This window comes from Pygocentrus nattereri, chromosome 28 (assembly GCF_015220715.1).
Source record: "Pygocentrus nattereri isolate fPygNat1 chromosome 28, fPygNat1.pri, whole genome shotgun sequence".
In the NCBI taxonomy this organism is placed as follows: Eukaryota; Metazoa; Chordata; class Actinopteri; order Characiformes; family Serrasalmidae; genus Pygocentrus; species Pygocentrus nattereri.
Genome location: NC_051238.1, coordinates 11,427,164 through 11,448,028, shown reverse-complemented (window position 1 = coordinate 11,448,028; position 20,865 = coordinate 11,427,164). Strand labels below are relative to the sequence as shown.

At 40.1% G+C, this 20,865-nt stretch overlaps 1 protein-coding gene across 11 annotated transcripts in view; it reads left to right on the top strand.

Moving 5' to 3' along the window:
* Positions 1-18,545, top strand: part of LOC108438364 (tight junction protein ZO-2) — a 143,009-nt gene extending 124,464 nt beyond the window's left edge. For 9 of the 11 annotated variants that reach the window (XM_037535892.1, XM_037535894.1, XM_037535890.1 and 6 more), the window contains 13 exons: positions 167-317; positions 2,084-2,192; positions 4,503-4,722; positions 6,322-6,509; positions 8,211-8,306; positions 8,909-8,988; positions 9,251-9,461; positions 11,378-11,478; positions 11,785-12,006; positions 13,632-13,751; positions 14,832-15,245; positions 15,393-15,478; positions 17,232-18,545. In XM_037535892.1, coding sequence (XP_037391789.1) covers positions 167-317; positions 2,084-2,192; positions 4,503-4,722; positions 6,322-6,509; positions 8,211-8,306; positions 8,909-8,988; positions 9,251-9,461; positions 11,378-11,478; positions 11,785-12,006; positions 13,632-13,751; positions 14,832-15,245; positions 15,393-15,478; positions 17,232-17,409 — 2,176 coding nt within the window. In that variant the 3' untranslated portion in view covers positions 17,410-18,545. Of the gene's footprint in view, positions 1-166; positions 318-2,083; positions 2,193-4,502; positions 4,723-6,321; positions 6,510-8,210; positions 8,307-8,908; positions 8,989-9,250; positions 9,462-11,377; positions 11,479-11,784; positions 12,007-13,631; positions 13,752-14,831; positions 15,246-15,392; positions 15,479-17,231 lie in introns of those variants that run through there. The other 2 variants (XM_037535887.1, XR_005129855.1) reach the window with 2 other exon arrangements.
* The last annotated feature ends 2,320 nt before the right edge of the window (positions 18,546-20,865 follow it).

Here is a 20,865-nt window from a genome sequence, read left to right as displayed (position 1 = left end):
TGTTGAATACATTCTTGTTCTGGGGTACCATGTGGTTTAGTGTTGGCTCGCATATGGAACTTGATGGTGCCACATGGTGACATGTTGACACATGTTAATCCTCCTCTACCTCATTCTCTCTCTCTCCTTCTGTCTCTCTCTCCCTCTCTCTGTCTCTCTCACTTAGGCCGAACACTATGATGGTGAGCTTTCAGAAGGGGGAGAGTGTAGGCCTGAGGCTGGCTGGGGGGAATGATGCGGGTATCTTTGTTGCGGGTGTTCAGGAGGGCAGTCCTGCGGAAGAGGAAGGACTCCGCGTTGGTGACCAGATCATGAAGGTACAGCAGAATCCCTCTTCTGAACCCTTTCTTTCTTATGAAAGCCAATATCATTTGTTTATCAGCAGAGAAACACCTCAGTGTCAGGGCCAAAAAAGCTGGAACATCTCGAAACATTTCGAAAGCACTGTTGCACCACTCCCTGTCAGTAGAGACTAAATCAGACATGCTTATCTGCCCAGTCATTCCAACTCCTACACATACAAGCACAGCAAGAATGGAGCATTATGAGCATAAAGCACCTGCTCTGTGCCTCTAGTGTGAAATTAACTTTCCACAAAGATGCCATTTGTGTCTATTTTATGTGCATTTTCTTTCCAACAGATGTGTCTGTACTTTTACATATCTGTGTATGAGCATGTAGGCCTATGAAGTAAAAGGTTTTTTGTAAGGATGGACCAGAATTTTAGCTTTTTTTTTTTGGGCCAGAACAAATAAAGATTGAATAGGCCTAGCACAAATTGTCACAATCTAACAAATTCTTTTAATGGCAATGAGTACAAGAAGTAGTTTAAATTAACATGTTGCTAGTTCCTTTTAATCTCGTGTTGAGTTTGTGCAGCAGCATGTAAACAATTATGTTGTTAGCCAGATGGAACTATTTCGTGGTTCGTATAAGGAGCATTAGAGAGATTTATAATGTGTGTATTAAGAGAGGGTACAAAACCCAAAGTAACACTTTTATTGAAGAAAACAATGGCAATTATTGCAAAAAAACAGAAGAAGAAAGTTCCTGCAATCACATCGTCACCTGTAGCATCCATTTTTTAAATGACAGCCAATGTGCACATTTTAAAACTTTGGAAAAAAAAAAATCAGTCTTTAGTCTGTTGTTGAGGAAGGTGAATTTCATGTGACATACTGCAGCCTATGTACTGTGAACATTTTATTAACTATTCTTATTTATTATCAGCCTTTTTTAGTTTCATTTCTCAGTTTTCAGGTTTTAGTTTTCATAGTTTGGTCCAGTGTGTTCTGCGTCCTGAGGGTCAGTTTGTGTCTTCAGTCCCCAAGCGATTGTTAAGTGTTGTTAAAAGGAAATGTGATACAACACAGTGGTAAACATGTCCCAGTCTCTACTGTTTCAGGCTGATACCTATACCTGTCTCTAATCACAGGCCTAAAGTTAGATAATTTTTACAGCACACAAGAATATAATTGATGTTGCTCAGTCTGCCACATTTGGACAGGATTTACATGCACTTAATAATCCGATAACTACAGAAATTCCGATTTTGTCAGTAATCCGATCAATGCATTTACATGCATTTGAATAAACTCTACATATTTGAATATATGACTGATGAGTCGGTCAGTAATCAGATTTCTGCTTTGTAACCAGCCAATAGACTCACAGAAGACTTGACGTAAACATAATGTAAAACTCAAATGTCATGCTGCGGCTTTTTTGAAAGCATCGAGCCATTTTACCTAAATATATGAACATACATCATCTAGAAGATTTAAATCCTTCATTTTGTCAAGAATGTAGTTGGTTTTACTGTTTTTGCTTGCTTATTTCCGGTGTCTGTTTTCACACATACACAGACTGAGAAATCGGAAAGAAATCAGAGTAAGAGTTCACATGCACTGAGAAATCTGAGTACTGAGCTTAAGTCCAGCTCTCTCCAGATTTCCTTAATGGGATTTCTAAACCATACTCCAAGTGTGCTGTTTACATGACCATTTGAATAAGCAGGTAACTACAGAAATCTGAATATGATCACCCTTTGCAGTAGGTTTAAGGTTGTATATTTGCTCTATAGGTGAATAATGTGGATTTTCGGGGTATTGTGCGTGAGGAGGCGGTGCTGTTCCTGCTGGAGTTGCCTAGAGGAGAGAACATCACTATACTGGCACAGAGCAAACCTGACGGTGAGTATAATACCTTCCACAAATTTGTGCACACTCAGCATGCAGCCCTAATACACAAACCTTTCCTCCACTTATATCACTGCTGCTTCACTGGGAACTGATGGATGTGCATATTTTGCCAACTAGGGATTGTTGGAGTGGCAAATTTTCAGTACTTCAACATACAGTACTTCAGCATTGAAAAAGAATAGGCTTATTTTTAAAATGTATTGTTTATTATTTAAATTAGAATTAATTTGTTTAGCTGTTGTTAGCCTACTGCATATTTTGTCAATAAACAGCACAAAATAGGCCAAAACAAGTTTGTTTTATTACAAAAGCAGTGCAATAAGGCAGCAAAGCTGAAAGTATTTCTAGTAGATTTTAGCTTGTGTTGTTATTTTCAACTGGCCTAGTTTCGGTTTCAGGCAATAACAAATACTAGAGCTCAGTTAGCAGTTTGAAAGTGGGAACTCAAAGTTGAAGCCACTCTAAATACAGTTTGCCAGTGTTTCTCATTAGTTTGAATGGGATTTTAGAAGGGGAACACAGAGCTTGTCCAACCTAGAAGCAGATGATATGAAGGAATGTACTTGTGGGCAGAGCATGGATGTGTCTAATTTGGAGCCTCCTGTGTGGGAATTTGATTGCTGAGATTTATGTAGATGATTTATGTATGTTCTCTGTCCTCGTTATGCACTGTTTGTCTCTCTTACACACACAGACACAGATTGTGTAAAAGTGACGACAGGGGCACCAGCTTGTTGGCCATCGGCACAAACCAATCCAGGCCAGTCTTGGCTCATCCAAGACTTTGCCCTTTTGTGTGTGTAAAAGTATGTGCATGCACACATGCTTGCTGCCCATATCTTTCAAAATAGAGCTGACATACATTACTGTGTAAACGTTAGAGATCATCCTTCCTAGAAATAGTCAAAAAAGAAAACAATGTACTGTTTGGTTTTACTGGGATCATGAGCAGCAGAACATACAACCAGCTTCTAAGATTAAGAACTTTGGAGCTATGGAAAAATATCCCTGCAGATTTCTTTGAAATACTGAAAGCAAGTCTGCTGAATACAATAGAAGCTGTAATAAAGGCAAAGGGTGGACAATATGTGATATTATATTTAGTTGTTGAGGCTTATGTGTAATGTTCTGTTATGTTTTCTGTTTTTTTTCTGATGCTGCCAAATCAATAACTTCTATTTAATAACAGTTTTCACTGGAATTTAAATAAATTAAAGGGTGGTCTGTGACTTTTACACTATTATTTATGCACCTCAGTTTATAATAGTCATATAATATTGGAGGCTGTATTAGTCACACTGTCACGCCTGTGTGTGTGAAAGAGACAGAGTTGAAGAGGTGACTATGCTGTGTGTTTAATGGCTAATCTAATGTGTAGTCAGCCCTGTCTAATGCCTGTTTAAACTAAGCAGCCTGGTGCTTGTGGTGAATTATTGAATTTGGAGACCAACCAGACCCTCCACACCCCACCCCCACCCATTCACCATGGAGACAACTGGACAGCAGCTCTGACCTCTACTGTCAGCTCTCTCTCTCTCTCTCTCTCTCTCTCTCTCTCTCTGTTCGTTCTCTCTCTCTCTCTCTCTGTCTTCTCTCTCTCTCCTTCTGTCTCTCTATTCTCTCTCGCTCTATGTTCTCCCCTCTCTCTGTCTCTGTTCTCTCTCACTCTCTGTCTCTGTGGTGCCTCTGGGCTAAATGAAGGCTAGAATCAGGGCTGACACTCTGCTGGCCAGCTGTGGGTTGAAGCTCATTTGTGTTGAGGTGGGACAGAGGGAGAGCAGAGGTCTCTCACAGGGCTAATGAGAGCTTGACAGGACCAGGAGAAACTTCTACAACACCTGCCACTGTGGAAAATGGTCAGACTGATGTCAGACTTCATTTCTCCACTCCAAAGGGTTGAGAGGAGAATAATTAGCAGAATCATCGGAACTCCATACAAACCCTCTGATATGTTCATTATGTTGATTCTGTATTCAGGACAGCGCTCAGGGCTCATTTACATGATCTTCTGCTGCTGATCCTTGACAGCATTTAGTACGGTGGTATTCTTGAAAGAACTCATATCCTACATTTCTTGTTTTTAATCGTGTTTGTCTTGTAAATGCAAATTGAAAAATGACATCACAAAACAATTAACTCAAAATGGGCTGTTGATGCTTCGTGTCCATACATGGACGAGGGTTGAGTGGTATGTTTTGAAATATTAACAGTGTTTAGATACTACATCAAACTTTGTTTCGAAAGTAAGGGAAATTCTCCATGATATGGACCTTTTATAACTACTCCAGTTTATCTCCTTAGTTTATGAAGATGTCCTGGTGTCTGGCCGAGGAGACTCTTTCTTCATTCGGACACACTTTGACTACGAGAAGGAGCAGCCTCAGTGCTTGGCCTTTTCCCGCGGAGACATCTTCAAGGTGGTGGACACGCTGTATGACGGCAAGCTAGGCAACTGGTTGGCCATCCGGGTGGGCAAGGAAAACCAGCTGCTGGAGAAAGGAATCATCCCCAACAAGAGCAGGTTAGCTGGGTGTGGTACAAGATGCAGCAGGTTGTATTTCAACTTCAGCCCACTTCTACAGAGCCCTATTTTACTCAACTGTGTCAGAAGCTAGAATACAACCGACTAGACAATTTGCTTAGAATCCTTGAGGACTACATTAAAGTGATAGTTTGGAAAAAAATCTTGTTTATATACTTATCCTCATACCCCAAAACCCAGTCAGGCAACCAACAAACGTTTGATATATTTTTTTACACTAAACAAAGTTTTACACTAGAGGTGCAATACAAATCAACACACACTGGCACCAGATCATGCTTTTACATAATCTTAAATAGACTTCATGTATTTTTAAACACATACATTTTAACATATACTCTTATCTATAAAAATGAACAAATGTATGTGGCTAAGTTAAAGAAACAATAGTAGTGACGACTCTGAATCTAAAATTCTGTACTTTAGGTTTTTTTATAGATACTATATAGTCATAGTGTCTAAATTCGATTTTTTTTTTTAACTGACACTTCAGAAACCTTTAAAAAACAGTTTTAACGTCAGTCACTAACTGGGTATTATTCTAGCACCAGGGTGGGGAACTGAGTGTCAGAGTACAGCACATATGCTGCTTTCCCTGCTCTGATACTCCAACTATCCATCCATCCATCCATCCATTTTCTAAGCCGCTTCTCCGTCAGGGTCGCGGGGATACTCCAACTAAACCGAGCAAATTACTAATATGTTGAAAAAGGTGTGCTTGAGCAAGGAAAAACTTCAAGAATCCAGCCCTCCAGGGCTGAAGTTCCTGACCCCTCTCAGAGGTTTTTGTGAATTTGCCTGAAATAAGGACAGGACATTGGAAAAGTGCTTTTAAAAGTCTACTACTAATTTTAAGTTATTCATATTAGACAATTGCATTGAATTAATTGTGATTTCTTGATGGTTGTAAAACCTCAAAGTCCTAGTAGTGATATGATTCTATGTTAAAAAACTCTTATGTTAAAAAAATATATATATATTTAAACATAACATGTGGCCTGTACAGAAGTTACGGCCCATTTTATATTTTGGTGTAGAAGTGATGTTTTAACTTTTTTCACTTAGTAAAATCATCAAAATATTTCATTTATATTTAGTTTTTTCTCAACATGTTAAATTTGGTATGCATAAATTTGCAGTAAAATGTGCAGAGGTGTGTTCTTTGTAGAGGATGTTTTAACCTATTCTTGCTTACAAAATCAACAAAACATGCCATGTGACCAGGAATGTTCAAACATACAACTATATATGAGTAACACAATATGTGTATGTCAGAATAACCACATGTGGCATATAAACATGGACTGCTTTTTTATTTTAGTTTTAAGTGAAAGACCGGTTAACTTTTCACCACAAAAAACATTGTTGACGACTGTTCGATTTTGTCCACTAACCACTGCAGCTTTAATCATGTATCAAGTCATGCTGATGTGTTTATATGTTCCACCTTTTTTGTGTAAGGTATGCGTAAGAATTTTTTGCTTCTCTTCTCTCCCCTCGGTTTGGCTTGCTCTCTCTCTACGTCCCTCTCTTGCTCTCTTTCTCTCTCTTTTTCCATCTCCTTTTTCTCTCTGTAAGCAGAGCAGACCAGATGACTAACGTCCAGCACACTCATAAGGGCTCGAGCGGTGACAGGGCTGATTTCTGGAGGCTCCGTGGCCAGAGAGCATCCAAGAAGAAGGATTTGCGCAAAAATCGGGAAGATCTGAGCACTGGGCTGGTCTCCACCCGTTTTCCTGCCTATGAACGGGTGGTGCTGCGAGAGGGTAGGCTTCTTCTCCTCTGAGAGGAAGAACAAAAGAAAGAGAGAGGTTTAGAAAAAAGTGAATGTACAGGGGGGCCATGTGAAGGGCTGACGGGTCTGTGGAGAATAATTAAGCCGTATTAGATCAAGCTGTGAGAGAGAGCCGTAACGTTTTGCCCCAATGAAGTGACATTTCGGAAGGCAAGCACATCAGATTAACGTGCTGGTGGAGGAACCGGAGCTGATTAAACATTTAACAGCCTCGGCAGACCCAACACTGTTCACCCCCAAAGCCTGAGGGAAGCACACATACACTGCATGCCTCACTTGCCCCATTACTGCTAATGCAGAGAGAAGGAGATAGAGGGAGGAGAGGGCCCTGCATACAGGCAAATAACTGTACACACATGTTAATGACCGAAAAATGTAATTGTTCTCATAATGAGTGTGCTCTGTGGATTATAACATCAATTACATGTACATTACGTGTTATGTTTGTGTGATATTTGGATTAGATTTTTGGTTCTTGATTTAGATTTTTACAGTTATGTAATTATTACGGCTGTCAAACAATTAAAATAATCAATTGTGATTAATCACATTAGTTTGTGTTGTTAGTCACGATTGATCAAATGTATCTTATTTGCTCGAAAATGGACCCTTAAGGACATTCTTCCATTTAAAAAGCAGTGCATTTTGTAAAAGCTACCATGGAGAAAATCTTCTTCAGGATGTATTTATTGCTTTCAAAAGGTTCCAGGTCTTATTTCCAGGTCTTATTCACTGAGAGCAATGGTGGCTGCACTGTGACTCCACAGCTGTATCGCTCTCACTCTCATACCACTGTCATGTCTTGTTTCAAGGGAGACTTTATCTTCTACTGAAGGCATCCTACAGTGTTAACGTTACTGCTATTACTGATGTTGCCAGAATTAGTGCTGTGTTTTGCTTGAAACTTTGGACTTGACAAAATTCAGTGATAAATTAATAGCCATAGTTGGGAACAGCTCCTCATTTTAAAGCTGTATTTGAATGAGGGGGCTACAGTGGTGGAATCACAACAAGAGCATGCAGGCAGCTGGGCTTCAGGCTAAAAGTACAGATGATTTGAAGAGTCTAACTAGGAAAATGCATTAATGGCTTTAGTGCTGTTAATAGTGTATCGCATTAACACGTTATTAACATATTCAATTTGACATCACTAACAGTTACATAATCAATTATATATTTAATGAGTTACATTCTGTATTCAGTTTATATTCTGTATCAACACACTTAGGCCTGCGCTTCCAACTATTTTATTTTTATTTTATGTTTATTTCAAACACAAATGTTGCGTGGATTGAAAGTTTAGAATCTGCACTCTTGACAAAATCTCTCTGCTATCTGAAAAATGTTAAGACTGAGAAATAATTTAACAAAAATGAAGAGGGTTGAATGGTATATATGATATGGCAGACCTATGGTGTATATACCAATAAAAATACAATCGACATTTTTTTATCAGCAGAATTCTGTTGTTATAAACATGCTCTGTACATCGAAATAAATTAGACTTCTATTTCATTTCTATTTCTATTTCAACTCAGTTTGCATTAATAACACTAATTACAGTCACCAAGGGCTCGGACAAGTGCCAGGTGCTTGGATATAGTTAGTGTTCTTTAAACTCATCGGTAGATTTGTTTGATTTTGTGTGCTTGTTTATCTCTAACCCCTCTAGCTGGCTTCAGGAGGCCTGTGGTGCTGTTTGGGCCCATAGCTGATGCCGCCATTGAAAAACTGGCCACTGAGCTCCCAGAGGAGTTTGTCGTTGCCAGTAAGTATTGCTAGTCTCTGGAGCACGGGATAGACCTTTTTTCCCTAAATTGATGCTAAATTGATTCCCTAAATATATTCTTTAACCTTCTTTAAAATTCTTTAAGATGGATCTAGATGCCATTTTACAGAATGCATATTCAATTTTATGAGCAGAAATGAGTCTGCCCATGAAACAAAAGATGGAAGATGCATGAGGCCAGAGTTTCCCTAAACCAGCTGCCTTCTTGCATTCTTGGCCATATGAGTTTAGCATATCATAATGTGGGAAAAAGGGAAGTAAACGTTTAAAAAAAAGCATGTGTTGTGCTTTTTATGCAGGAAAAGTACAGTCAGATCTCATCTGGTCACTCTGGGTATGTGTTATAAGGAAAAGTGTAAACGTCATCTGGCCAAAGTTTATCTAGACACAATCCAAACACAAATGTTAATGCAAGGTATAAACAAGATCTTATAGTAGCTGCTGCATAGTAAGCCTGTGGGTTAAGTGGTTAATCTGATTTGTTTGATCTGTTTGAGGTTCTATCATCATAGACACATTAGATCACCGTGGTTTACAGTAGAAAAGTATCATTTACTGTGGTCTGAAATGTTTACTTTCAGAAACAGAACCCAAAGATGCAGGGTCGGAGAAGTCTTCCGGGGTGGTGCGTCTCAACACCATCCGACAGATCATTGAACAGGTAATACAGATGTAATAAAATTAAAAATAGTGATAGTAATAGTAACAGTAATAATAATATGTGTGTTTCTGAAAACCAGGGACACTTTTACACTAGTGACAATATATGCACACAACAAGAACACCCCCCCCCCCCACTTAATTAAGCACATAACTTACAAATTATTGCAATATTAATTCACAACTCATCAACATAAATTTAGAGCATTCTTGTTTTTATTGTATTACTGAGTAATAAAATAACTTGTTCCCGCTCTTCCTAGGACAAGCATGCCCTGCTGGACGTGACCCCCAAGGCCGTGGACACACTGAACTACACACAGTGGTATCCCATTGTCATCTTCTTCAACCCAGACAGTAAGCATGGAGTGAAGAACATGAGGCAGAGGGTCATGCCCAACTCTAACCGCAGTGCCCGCAAGCTCTACGACCAGGCCATCAAGCTCAGGAAATCCTGCTCACATCTCTTCACTGGTCAGTCCCACACGGCACTGGACCTAATTCCGTTTATTTAAAAGTTCAAGATTCCATTTAGGGAGTTCTCAAATGTAAAGGGCCCATACATTTTTCTTATATTTTATTTTCCCCCCTGAGGGCCACTTGAAGTGAAGTTTGCATGGATTTGTGTATCAAAACCGGTAATAATTAATTTTTACATGACCGTTTTCCAGCCTCTCTTAGATCTCTTAGAATTAAACAGTCTGTTTTTGTTACTGTGCCTTTAAGACTGATGTATGTAAATGAGCACTGTTTTAAATAGCTGTCCTTTATGATACCTTGATCCCAAAGCAGTCAAGGGCTGAAACACTCCATATAACATCAGTATGAATGGGCGGGGATAAACTTCTGTAGACTGAATATGCAGATATATGTTAATATGTTGGTTTTTGTGACATCACAAAAACATTTAATTCTAAACAGGCTGTTTTTGCAGCTTAGTTTACATTTGCGGACCGTATGGGCTGAGGATGAATGAGACATTTTGAAAATGTAACAGTGTTTGCATACTACATAAATAATTTTTACATTTTTAATTTTTTGCATTTCTATGATGATATGGGCCCTTTAGTTCTGATTCCATTTGAGCAATTATGATAATATTTATTATATGATAATATTTGTTATAATTTATAATTCTGCACATTTTCTTACTGACTAGTAATACATTTTATATATATATATATATATATATATATATATATATATATATATATATATATATATAGGTTGTTCTTGGTATAAGAATATACATATCAATTCCGCTTTTTGCGAACACTGTAAGGGAATTCACTTCTGTTCAGCCACAAAAGCATTTGTGAGGGTGACTGCTGATGTTGTCCAATAAGATCTTGCCCACAGTAGGCATTCCAATCAATTCCAAATGGACCTTGGATTGTACAGAGAGGCACAACAGGAAGAGGCTTTTCCAAAAATGGAAGCACATGATGTATGCTCAAACATTAGGGTTTCTGAGGAACTGAGTGGCCCATACCATGGAAAGCAGCCTTGGACCATTAATCTTCCTCCAACAAATTTAATGTTGCCACTATCCATTTGATCAAGAAGCATTCTCCTTTTCCATATATTCACTAAAACTAGATTTGTCTATCAGACTAGCAGATAGAGAGCCTTGATTCATCAGTCCAGAGAAGGTGTTTCCACTGAACCAGAGCCCACTGGCGATGTGCTCCTAGATGTTTTCACTACACAATAACAGCACTTACAGTTGACCTGGGTAGCTCTAGCAGGGCAGGAAGTCAGCACTCAGACTTGTGGCATCCTATGACAGTACCATACTGAAAGTTATTGAAAGTCATTGGTCTTCTATGATGTTTGTTTGTAAAGATGTCATGGCTGTTTGCTCAGTTACATGCGATTGTTAGCATCATGTGTGGCTGAAATTGGTAAACCCACTGATTAAAAGGGGAGGCCACATAAATTTGGCTGTGTAAGTACTGAATAGGCAGAATTTCACATTTTATAGCCATCTGATACCAGTTTAACTCTAAAAGTGATTCATGTTCCTCATGCAGAAATTTACAGAGCAATTTTAGCGGTCAATGGAGACGCAGTAGACTAAGACAAATCAATAGGTGGAGCGGGAGAACACAGGAGCCAGATCGAAATGTCTTGATTTACTCTCTCTCTTTCTCTCTCTTTTTCTCTCTCTCTCTTTCTTGCTCTTTTTCTCTCTTACTGTCTCTTTTTCATTTTTCTTCTCTTTTTCTTCATTACTTTGCCTTTCTCTCCTCTTGCTTTTCTCTGATTTTCATCTTTCTTCTCTTCCTCTCTCTTTCTGTCCCTTGTTCTCTCTCTTCCTCTCTTTCTGTCTCCCACCCCTCCCTCCCTCTCTCTCCCTGCCTTTTTTCCTCTGTTGTTTGTTGTGCTAGCTGTTATTGATCTGAACGCAGCCAATGATGCGTGGTACGGCAGCGTGAAGGAGTGTATTCGGCAGCAGCAGACGCAGGCAGTGTGGGTGTCGGAGGGGAAGGTAAAGAGCAGATGCTTCTCCAAAATCCTCCTCAAAGCGCACCACCACTCCACTTTCACTATCCCTCCATTCATATTTCCTCACTTTATATTCCTGATCCTGTACCATTATAACACATCTACTTCATTAATGCATGCCTTCTTTTTCTTCTTACACTTACACTAGTCATTCTTCCTGTTCTTTTCTGTGCTGTTTTACTGTTCATCTTTCTTTGGTGGCGCTCTACAGCTTTGTTTTTGTTTTTGTTCTTTTTTCTTTTGTTTTCACTCCTCTCTGTACACAAGATCCATCATGTGTCTCTTTTAGCTGGACGGGACAGAGGGGGACCTTGATCTCCATGACGACCGCATGTCATATTTGTCGGCCATGAGCGCCGACTATCTGAGTATGGACAGCCGTGTGACCAGCGACTATGATGACACGGCTGATGAGGGCGGGGCTTATACAGATAACGAGCTGGATGAGCCACTGGAGCGTCAGCGAGTGTCAGCCATCAGCAGATCCTCTGAGCCTGTCATGCCAGAGGAGGTCAGAGAGCACACACACATACGTGATGCATCAATTTTGTAATGTTATAATCAATCACAGCTGATTAAAAGGCATACACATTACATATTTTGTCCGAAATGAGAGTGAGTTTGATCCCTGGCAGTGCAGGATGGTCCTTTCATCTCCCCCATCACTTAGTATAATGCTAGCCAATGCAGCCGTCTTATAGCTAATGAAACAGAATTGGCAGTTAGTGTTCTCCTCCAAGCATGTTGAGCTGCCAGTGGTGTTGTGATAAAAGCAGTTTGAATAAATGCAGTGGTGCTTCACATGACATGAGGAAAACTGTACTAGCATACCCCCATTCAGCGTGGTAGCATTGTGTGACTTAACGAGGCTTAACGTCTGGGAACATCTTTGGTGCTGCATTGAGATGAAATCCCCACAATAAGTTCTCAAGCTATTTTCAGTCACGTTTGTGTATTGCATCTATTTTAAAAGGAATTCTGAATTACTCCAAAATAATTGAGATTTAATGATGATTTGAATCATTTTCTATCACATTCAAATAATTTTAGGCTCATCAAAATCATTATGAGAAAATAATTGGCCTCTGGAAATGTGGGAATAATCTCTGATAAATACAAATTATATACACAAAAGCATACAAACATTAAAATCCACATTATGATCCAGAAGAGGTTAGAAAAACACACGTGCCATTCGTCTCATACACACACATAAGCCAGCACTCTGTTGTTTCTTGTGGTTGCCTTGGTCAGCAACATGTCAGCTTGGCCTTGGAAAGACAGAGGAGGTCAAGGCTACAGGGAAACACACACCAAATGCATGCAGAAGCATGTGAGACCACACACACACACACACACACACACACACACACACACACACATACATCTACTCCACCAACTCACTCACAGACACTGTATCAGTTTCACTTGTTCTCTCTCTCTCGAGACACTGAGGTGTGTTTCACTCTGAGACATTAGCAGCATTATGATAATAAAGTGATTTGAGGCAAAACACTGAAACACATACGTTCTTTATTTAATTTACAGTTTATCAAAGCCCAGATGGGTATTTGTTGATGCAGTCTCTTCTGCCCCCTACTGCTCAGTACTTGTAATTACAGCATTCCTGAATGTGACAAGTAGTATATCAGACATGAAATCGAAGCCCAAATCTGAGTCTTATTGGTGACTTTGGGCCTGAACTGACCAGTGATGTCTGGAACTGCTAAATCTGAAGCCCAAACCATGCTAACAAACAGAGATGGATTGTCACAAGCACAGTTTTACAGTGTTTTACTTTACTAAGCACTTGAGTTGTAATGCTAGGATAAACTGGTATTTTCCACATCTATATTCCACCAAAAATGTTTCTTATTAGTGTATTTGTGTGGAATTGGTAAGGACAGTGAACAGCATCCAGTCTCTGATCGACAACCTGATGTTTTATAGAGGTAGCGGACCTAATACATTCTCAAACTTTGTCTCCACCTAGATACAGCTTCCTTAGCAGTGTTCACCTGTATAGGATGTGATGTACCATTACAGCTTATGAACAGTCCTGTTGAGACCAACCCCTTGTTGAGTGTTTGCATGTTGTTCTGGCTGGTTGCCCTCTGACCCCTGCCTGCTCCGCAGATCCTCAGGAAGTCCAGCCCAGAGAATCGCTTCCATTCTCATGTGGGTGCGGTCAACAGAGAGCTGCTGAGCGAAGGCAGTCCTCCAGTAATGTCCACCTTTCTCCCCGACCCCTCCAAGGTGAGCCCCTGGTCTAGCCCAGGTGTGCTGTGTGCTGTTTTGAATAATGCTGAGATTATGGGTAATACAGCTGATCATCAGTAAAGAGTTTGTAAAACCAGCGCGTCTTCTGGTTTTCAGGATTAGGCCCATCTGATGAATAGAATGTATTTGAATAGACTTTTTGTTACCATTCAGTAGTTTTATAAAATGTGTAACTGACTAATGTCCTGGTCCTCCTCGCTCATACTCGCTCAGATGAGCAGTCTGATCAGGCCTTTTTCCTGCTCCCTCCAGAGAAGCTCAGTGGAATACTCTGGTACTCGAGCGCCCCCTTCTGTCCTGTAATGCTGTAGCAGCCTTTAAATCCACAGAGAGTCCTGTAGAAAGTCTGGCCTGAATCACTGGGAAACCATTTATTGCTTAACACTGCAATTAGTTTTCACAGTGATCATGACATTAAAATAAGAAATAACACTACAGTTCATCTGACCTCTGTAAAACTTCCTCACCTTCTGTGCTGCATTTTTGGTCTCTTTGTACCCCAATTGGTATGAAAGTTTTGTGGTCAATCACAATATCAGTTTTAATGGCGCTAGAATTACTGATAATGATAATATTGACTGACATACATTTATAACATTGAAATTTTAATTTTCCACTCTCATTATTTTAATCGAATCGAGCTTTACTGACACACATGATCAAATTCAGTTCAGTCTGTATTAGCATCATGTATTAAAACAGACTGTGACTCACACTGGGTTCCCTAATGACACAACTGTTTGTTTTATTTTCTGGGGATTGTGAGTTTCAATCCCACCAAGCAAAAGTGAGAGTCATCAGTATGGGTAGATATTATTGGCCAGCCAGTAATCAAAAGTGAAACAAGTCATATCTTTTCTAGTGAAGCAGTCCATAGATCGTAGTCTGAACTACAGGCTTATAGAACTTTTACAGGTGCGTAGCCATGTGTATGGTCTTGTTTCGTGATTCATAATGTGGTGATTAAAATGGGGTCTTTAGAATGACCACCCCATTCAGAGCTGGACACACTGAGAGCTCTCTTGACTCTAATGCACAGAGTATCTTTCCTCCCAGGTAAAGCTGCTGGCTCAAAGCGAGGCATCGCGCGGGCGCTACGACCCATCTCGAGTCTACGACCCTCATTCCATGAACCCCACCAGCAACCCTGCAATGAAGCCTTCCAGCAACCCTGCAATCATCCTTACCAGCAATCTGCCCAGCAACCCAGTCAGTCACGAGCCCCTCCGCACTCACGACTCTCCCTCCAAACCCATGCCACCACCCATAGCCCTCAAGCCCTCCTCCGTGTCCCGCGTCTCCAGAGGCCAGGCAGACAGCCCGCCCCTCAGGGACCATGAGCCCCCGGGCAATAGCCCAGAGGACCCATCCCAGAAATCATTTCTGGGCAAAGTGCGAGCCTTCGAGAAGATGGACCACTTCGCCAGAGCACAGAGGATGCTGGAGCTACAGGAAGCCCAGAATGCCAGGGTAATGAGAAAGTGCTTTTGAGCAGATTTGTTAGTCTAAAAGTTTTTTAAAAACTCTTGTTTTGAAATCAGTATCCAGTTGTGCTAAAAGGTTTAATTGAAACATGATTTATGAAACTTATGATTAATCACTCTGCTGTACTGTCAGTTGGAGATTGCACAGAAGCATCCAGACATCTATGCCGTCCCCATAAAAGCCCAGAAACTGGACCACAGCAGACCACAGCCTATTGGGTAAGATCCCAGTTTTTCCCCTTGGGAAAAGAAATGTTTCCATGACCCAAAAAAGACACCTGCTTGGGGCTCCTGATATGTCTGTCCACTTTACTCATAACCCTGGTTCAGTATCCTTGACTGAACAAGCAAGATGCAGGCAGGGATGGACTAATAAATGCTTGGCCCCTGGGCATGAAGCCCACCAACTCATCACAAGCACCACCACCCCCCCATTTAGTCAGTATGCAGAAGCCAGGCATGCCTTAGGACAGTTGCTTCTTCCTTGTTTTTCTCGATAAAACTCACCCACAAAATCGTCAAAGTGCAGCTTTTCAATAAGAACTGACTCAATGGCTCGCAGAGAGAGTTTGTTGAATTGTCTTGGCTCGTTTGGCTGGTTTGTCCTTAATTCTCTATGTTAATTAATTCTCATGCCTGACTAAATTGTGGTCACAATGTTACTATCTCATTCCCACACCTTAACTGAGTTGTGGCCACACATTAGGATCCCATTTTCACACCTAAATAAGTTGTAGCCATGTATGATTTTTATTAAGAAGCGATGCCACCAGCAGGAATTCATAGTGCCTTGATTGGTCTTTACAGATTTTTGGGTTGTGACCTAAGAAAAAATCTAGCGTACTAGTTTGTTAAATTCTCCTACTTTATACCACCATATGTTGGTAAGCTTGGACAATAATATAAATTTAGACAAAGGATTATTATGTACAGAACTATGGTGATAAACCATAAAGATTGTGGTGATCTAAATTCAGTTATGAAGTACCACTGATGCAAGAACCATTTGTTGTTAACAGCGTCACATGACATCTGTTCAGAAGACAGATTATTAGCAGTGTTAAAACCAATGTGTAGGGCCTCTCAGGACACTTCATCCAGCTTAATATGCTAAACTGGGTCTGTGGCAGAAGAGAGGATGCATCAGATCAACTTTTTCTATCTAAGCTTGTTCATTTTACTGTCTGTCAGTGAGTAGATTGCATATACCACAGCATTCTTTAATTGCAAACCTGAAAATCTGTTATAATTTTTCCAAGTGGCGTTTAAATTGTGTATGTACTGCATTAGTGATGTTCTGTTTGTAAACCCAGTATTTAAGTGCAACCTTTTCTGTTGTAAACATTTTAATTAAGCATAGAGAGAATTATTGTACAAAAGAAATGATTAAATAAAGGCAAAGCAATTGAAACAGCAATAATTTGCACATCTAAGTCTGTACTTATTTAAATGATCATCATATATGATAACATCATTTATCAGCCCAAGGCTGCTAACTGGTTATTTTATAAGAAGCACTCAACCATAGGTGTACCTAGTAAAGTGTAAATCTATCCTAGTTAAGGGCCCGCTAGTGACCAAGCCCTCCGAACACAAGCTCAGTAGGCCAAACTGGTAATGTGTTCTTGAGTACAGAGTAAGCTAGTGCTGCTTAAAGTGTGGCTTATGTGTGAGAACACTAGATTTAGCTGACCAAAATATTAGTCTTAGCCCGACCCCTCACCCAATGAGACAACATATTTAATACTATATTTAACTTATTCTTATTTTGAAAAAGTAGTAAAGTATTTTGGTAACATAAGTGTGTAATGTTCTTAAAGACTATTTTAAAAATCTACCTGCCTTTTTCATTTGTACAGTTTTTGTCTTTTCAGCCCTCAGCCCACCACAAACATTGCACTTTGGCCCTGCAAAGCATAACGTTTGGGCACCCCTGCGGCAGGCTAATGATACTCATTGTTTTTGTGCTCAGATCCAGCTCACGGCCGGAGCCACAGACTCCTCCCCCCAAACCGCCATACTTGGAGAGCTATTCGCCCTGCCCTGACAAGGAGGAGGGAGCTGAGGAGGAGTACAGGCAGCGTCTAGCTGACCAGACCAAGCGTGGCTACTACCCTGATGCACACAAATATCAGGACACAGAGCTGTAGCGCTGCTGTCTGCTTCAGCTCCCACATTCTCCACCATTCCTCCAGGCTCAGGCCTGCTCCAAACTGCTGCTGACACGGAAGCCTTTCTGCTTTTACTTTTCTCACACTGTTTCTTTTTCTTTTTCACTTCAGAGAAGTCAAGACTCCCTGTCCATAAGGATATGATCTAATTTTTTGTCTTATCTTTCTTAAAATATATATCTATATATATATATATATATACTTATATATATTTATGCCAGTTCTTATTTTTTTCCTTCGTCTGGAAGGAATGAGCCACTTTTTTCTTGCCTATGCAACTATTTCAGTTTCTGCAGAGCAACTGAAAACAAGTCTTTGCTCCATGACAACCTTAAGCCTGCCGTGTGCTACAGACCAGCTTTTTTTTTGTTACTGTTTCAGTTTCTTTGTTCACGTGAGCAAGATGAAGCGAAATGTCTCCGAGACCAGTCTGATAAGGCCACTCTTTGGAGTGAGCACTTCTCAGCCTGTGCATTCCGTCATTTCCGATCATTTGAGTGTAGGATTCTATGATACAATACACTGGATTTTGTTACAATGTTTTGAAGTGCCTTTTACTTTCCGACTAATACAGAGGTTTGGTGTACTTGACAGTCCATCCCTCTGGACAATAATATTCTGCTGCTCACAAGCTTCAAGGACAAACAGGGAAAAAGACGACACCAAAACCCTTAATACTGTAATACTGTTCACCTGCCACCCTCGTCTTCACTGTTAGCAAGAGCCAGGAGTGATGAAGACAGTGCGGCGTGATGTTTCCCACACCCTGGCTGAAGTCTGGAGATGTGTGCTTGTGAGAGAAAGAGAGCGAGAATGAGCGAGCGAGTGAGACCGAGGTTGTGTTCTAATTGCTGTTGTCGCAGCTTTATTTGTTTTATCATTCCTTACAGCGTTTCATTTCATTTCCAATATGCTACATTGTATATGTTGGTCTGCTGTATCCCCACATATTGGTTAAGAAGTGCTTTTAATAACTCATGAATGATGTTTTGGCGGCTTCCAGTTTGTGTGGATATTACAGTGAATGAGTGGACCGACTGGACGTTTCTGTTCAAGTCCGCTACTCTCGAGTTTCACTCTGCAACACCAAATAAAATGAACTGTACTGAAATACAGCTGCTGGAATGTGTGCACTTTATTGAACTTGTACACTGACGCCATGCTTACAGCAAGGAGTTTACAAAAGAATTTTATATAGCTAACGAGTAAAAAGCTTGTATCCACCAATTAGTATGTAGTACAAACTACATGCCTAATTCATCACACATTTGTCTCTGACCACCTTATATTGTTATGTAATCTCAAACAGACTTAATTATGTGTATGTGGTTTCTCACACTTCAACGTGGCTGCTACTACGGATTCTGGCTACATAACAAACCTCCATTTTTGGTTTGATGATCTGTAACATCAAGCATGTCTTCACCCTTTGTCTAAATTTGGGGTTGGGGGAAATGTATGTAAATCAGATATATTTTTCCAGACAGTCACTTTAAAGGGGCCAGACCAGTCACACATCTAAATTCTTCACAAAACATGTAGCTGTGTTTCTGCTATAAAGTCATTAAAGATCTATTTCTGCACAGGTATTTGAAAAGTGGCATACAGTACTATTCAAAAGTCAGAGCCCCACCCCTTCATTTATTTCATTTCCAGTCAAAAAGACCATTCTTTTTGTAAGGCCAATCTATCTATCCATAGGTATCACTGGTGTTCCCAGTCCTCCCTGCTGTTACGCATAAGGTAACACCAGTGACTGTTGAAAAATGCGTTTTACAAAATGGCTGCTACACAGCATCAAACCACATGTTGTCCGTCATGGAATATCCACCAAAATATGTAATTTAATCCATGTGTATTCTATTTTTTCATAATGACCCAGGAATAAAGTACAACCCCAATTCCAATGAAGTTGGGACGTTGTGTAAAACATAAATAAAAACAGAATACGATGATTTGCAAATCCTTTTCAACTTATATTCAATTGAATACACTACAAAGACAATATATTTAATGTTCAAACAGATAAACTTTATTGTTTTTTGCAAATATTCACTCATTTTGAATTTGATGCCTGCAACACATTCCAAAGAAGTTGGGACAGGGGCAACAGAAGACTGGGAAAGTTGAGGAATGTTAAAAAAAAAAAACACCTGTTTGGAACATTCCACAGGTGAACAGGTTAATTAGAAACAGGTGAGCGTCATGATTGGGTATAAAGGGAGCATCCCTGAAAGGCTCTGTCGTTCACAAGCGAGGACGGGTCGAGGTTCACCACTTTGTGAACAACTGCGTGAGCAAATAGTCCAACAGTTTAAGAACAATGTTTCTCAACACAGAATTGCAAGGTATTTAGGGGGATTTCATCATCTACAGTCCATAATATCATCAAAAGATTCAGAGAATCTGGAGAAATCTCTGCAAGTAAGCAGCAAGGCAGAAAACCAACATTGAATGCCCGTGACCTTCGATCCCTCAGGAGGCACTGCATTAAAAACCAACATCATTCTGTAATTATCAAGACAATGCCAAGCCACATTCTGCACGTGTTACAACAGCGTGGCTTCATAGTCAATTGAATGTAGTTTGAAAAGAATTTGCAAATCATCATATTCTGTTTTTATTTATGTTTTACACAATGTCCCAACTTCATTGGAATTGGGGTTGTAGGTCACACCAGTGACTTCAACCAAAAGCTTCATATGAAATCATGAGCTAAATGAGAATTTCTGATAGCTGAAAAGATACAGTGGACTCACCATGTACTTTTCTTCATAGATCCTCAGAAAACAGGAAAATTGAAAATTCCTGTTAAATACTAAACCTCAACAACTCAATATAATGTACATTTTTCACTCTTTGCCTTTATCACAGCTTCCATTCTTTTCAGGATTCTTGCTTTTAGCTTTTCAAAGAAATCTGCAGGGATATTTGACCACACCTTTAAAGTTCAGTCTTAGAGGTTGGTTGCATTTTCTATTTCTCATGATTCCAAATAAATCAAATACGTTCTGTGATGCTAAGAGTCTTGACTTTGAAGTGGACCGCTGTTATCACTTCCTGCAGAGTTTCTTCCCAATCAAACCAATCGTGTTCTGGACACTCTTTAAAATAATTCAATTCAAGTTTATTTATATAGCGCTTTTTACAACAAGGTTGTCACAAAGCAGCTTTACAGAAAAACAGGTCCACGCCTCTTATGAGCATCACCACAGTGAAGCCAATTTTGTGGTGACTACAGTGGTAAGGAAAAACTCCCTTTAAGAGGAAGAAACCTTAGAAGGGACCAAGGCTCAGTCCGAGGAACCCAACCCCCGTGGGTCGACCCGCACAGAAGAAACAGAACAGAAACAAGAACAACAGTACAAAGAGAGTGCAAAAAGATGGCTGGAACGCTGGAACCACGAATGGGGCACCTCCAGACAGGCCAACGGG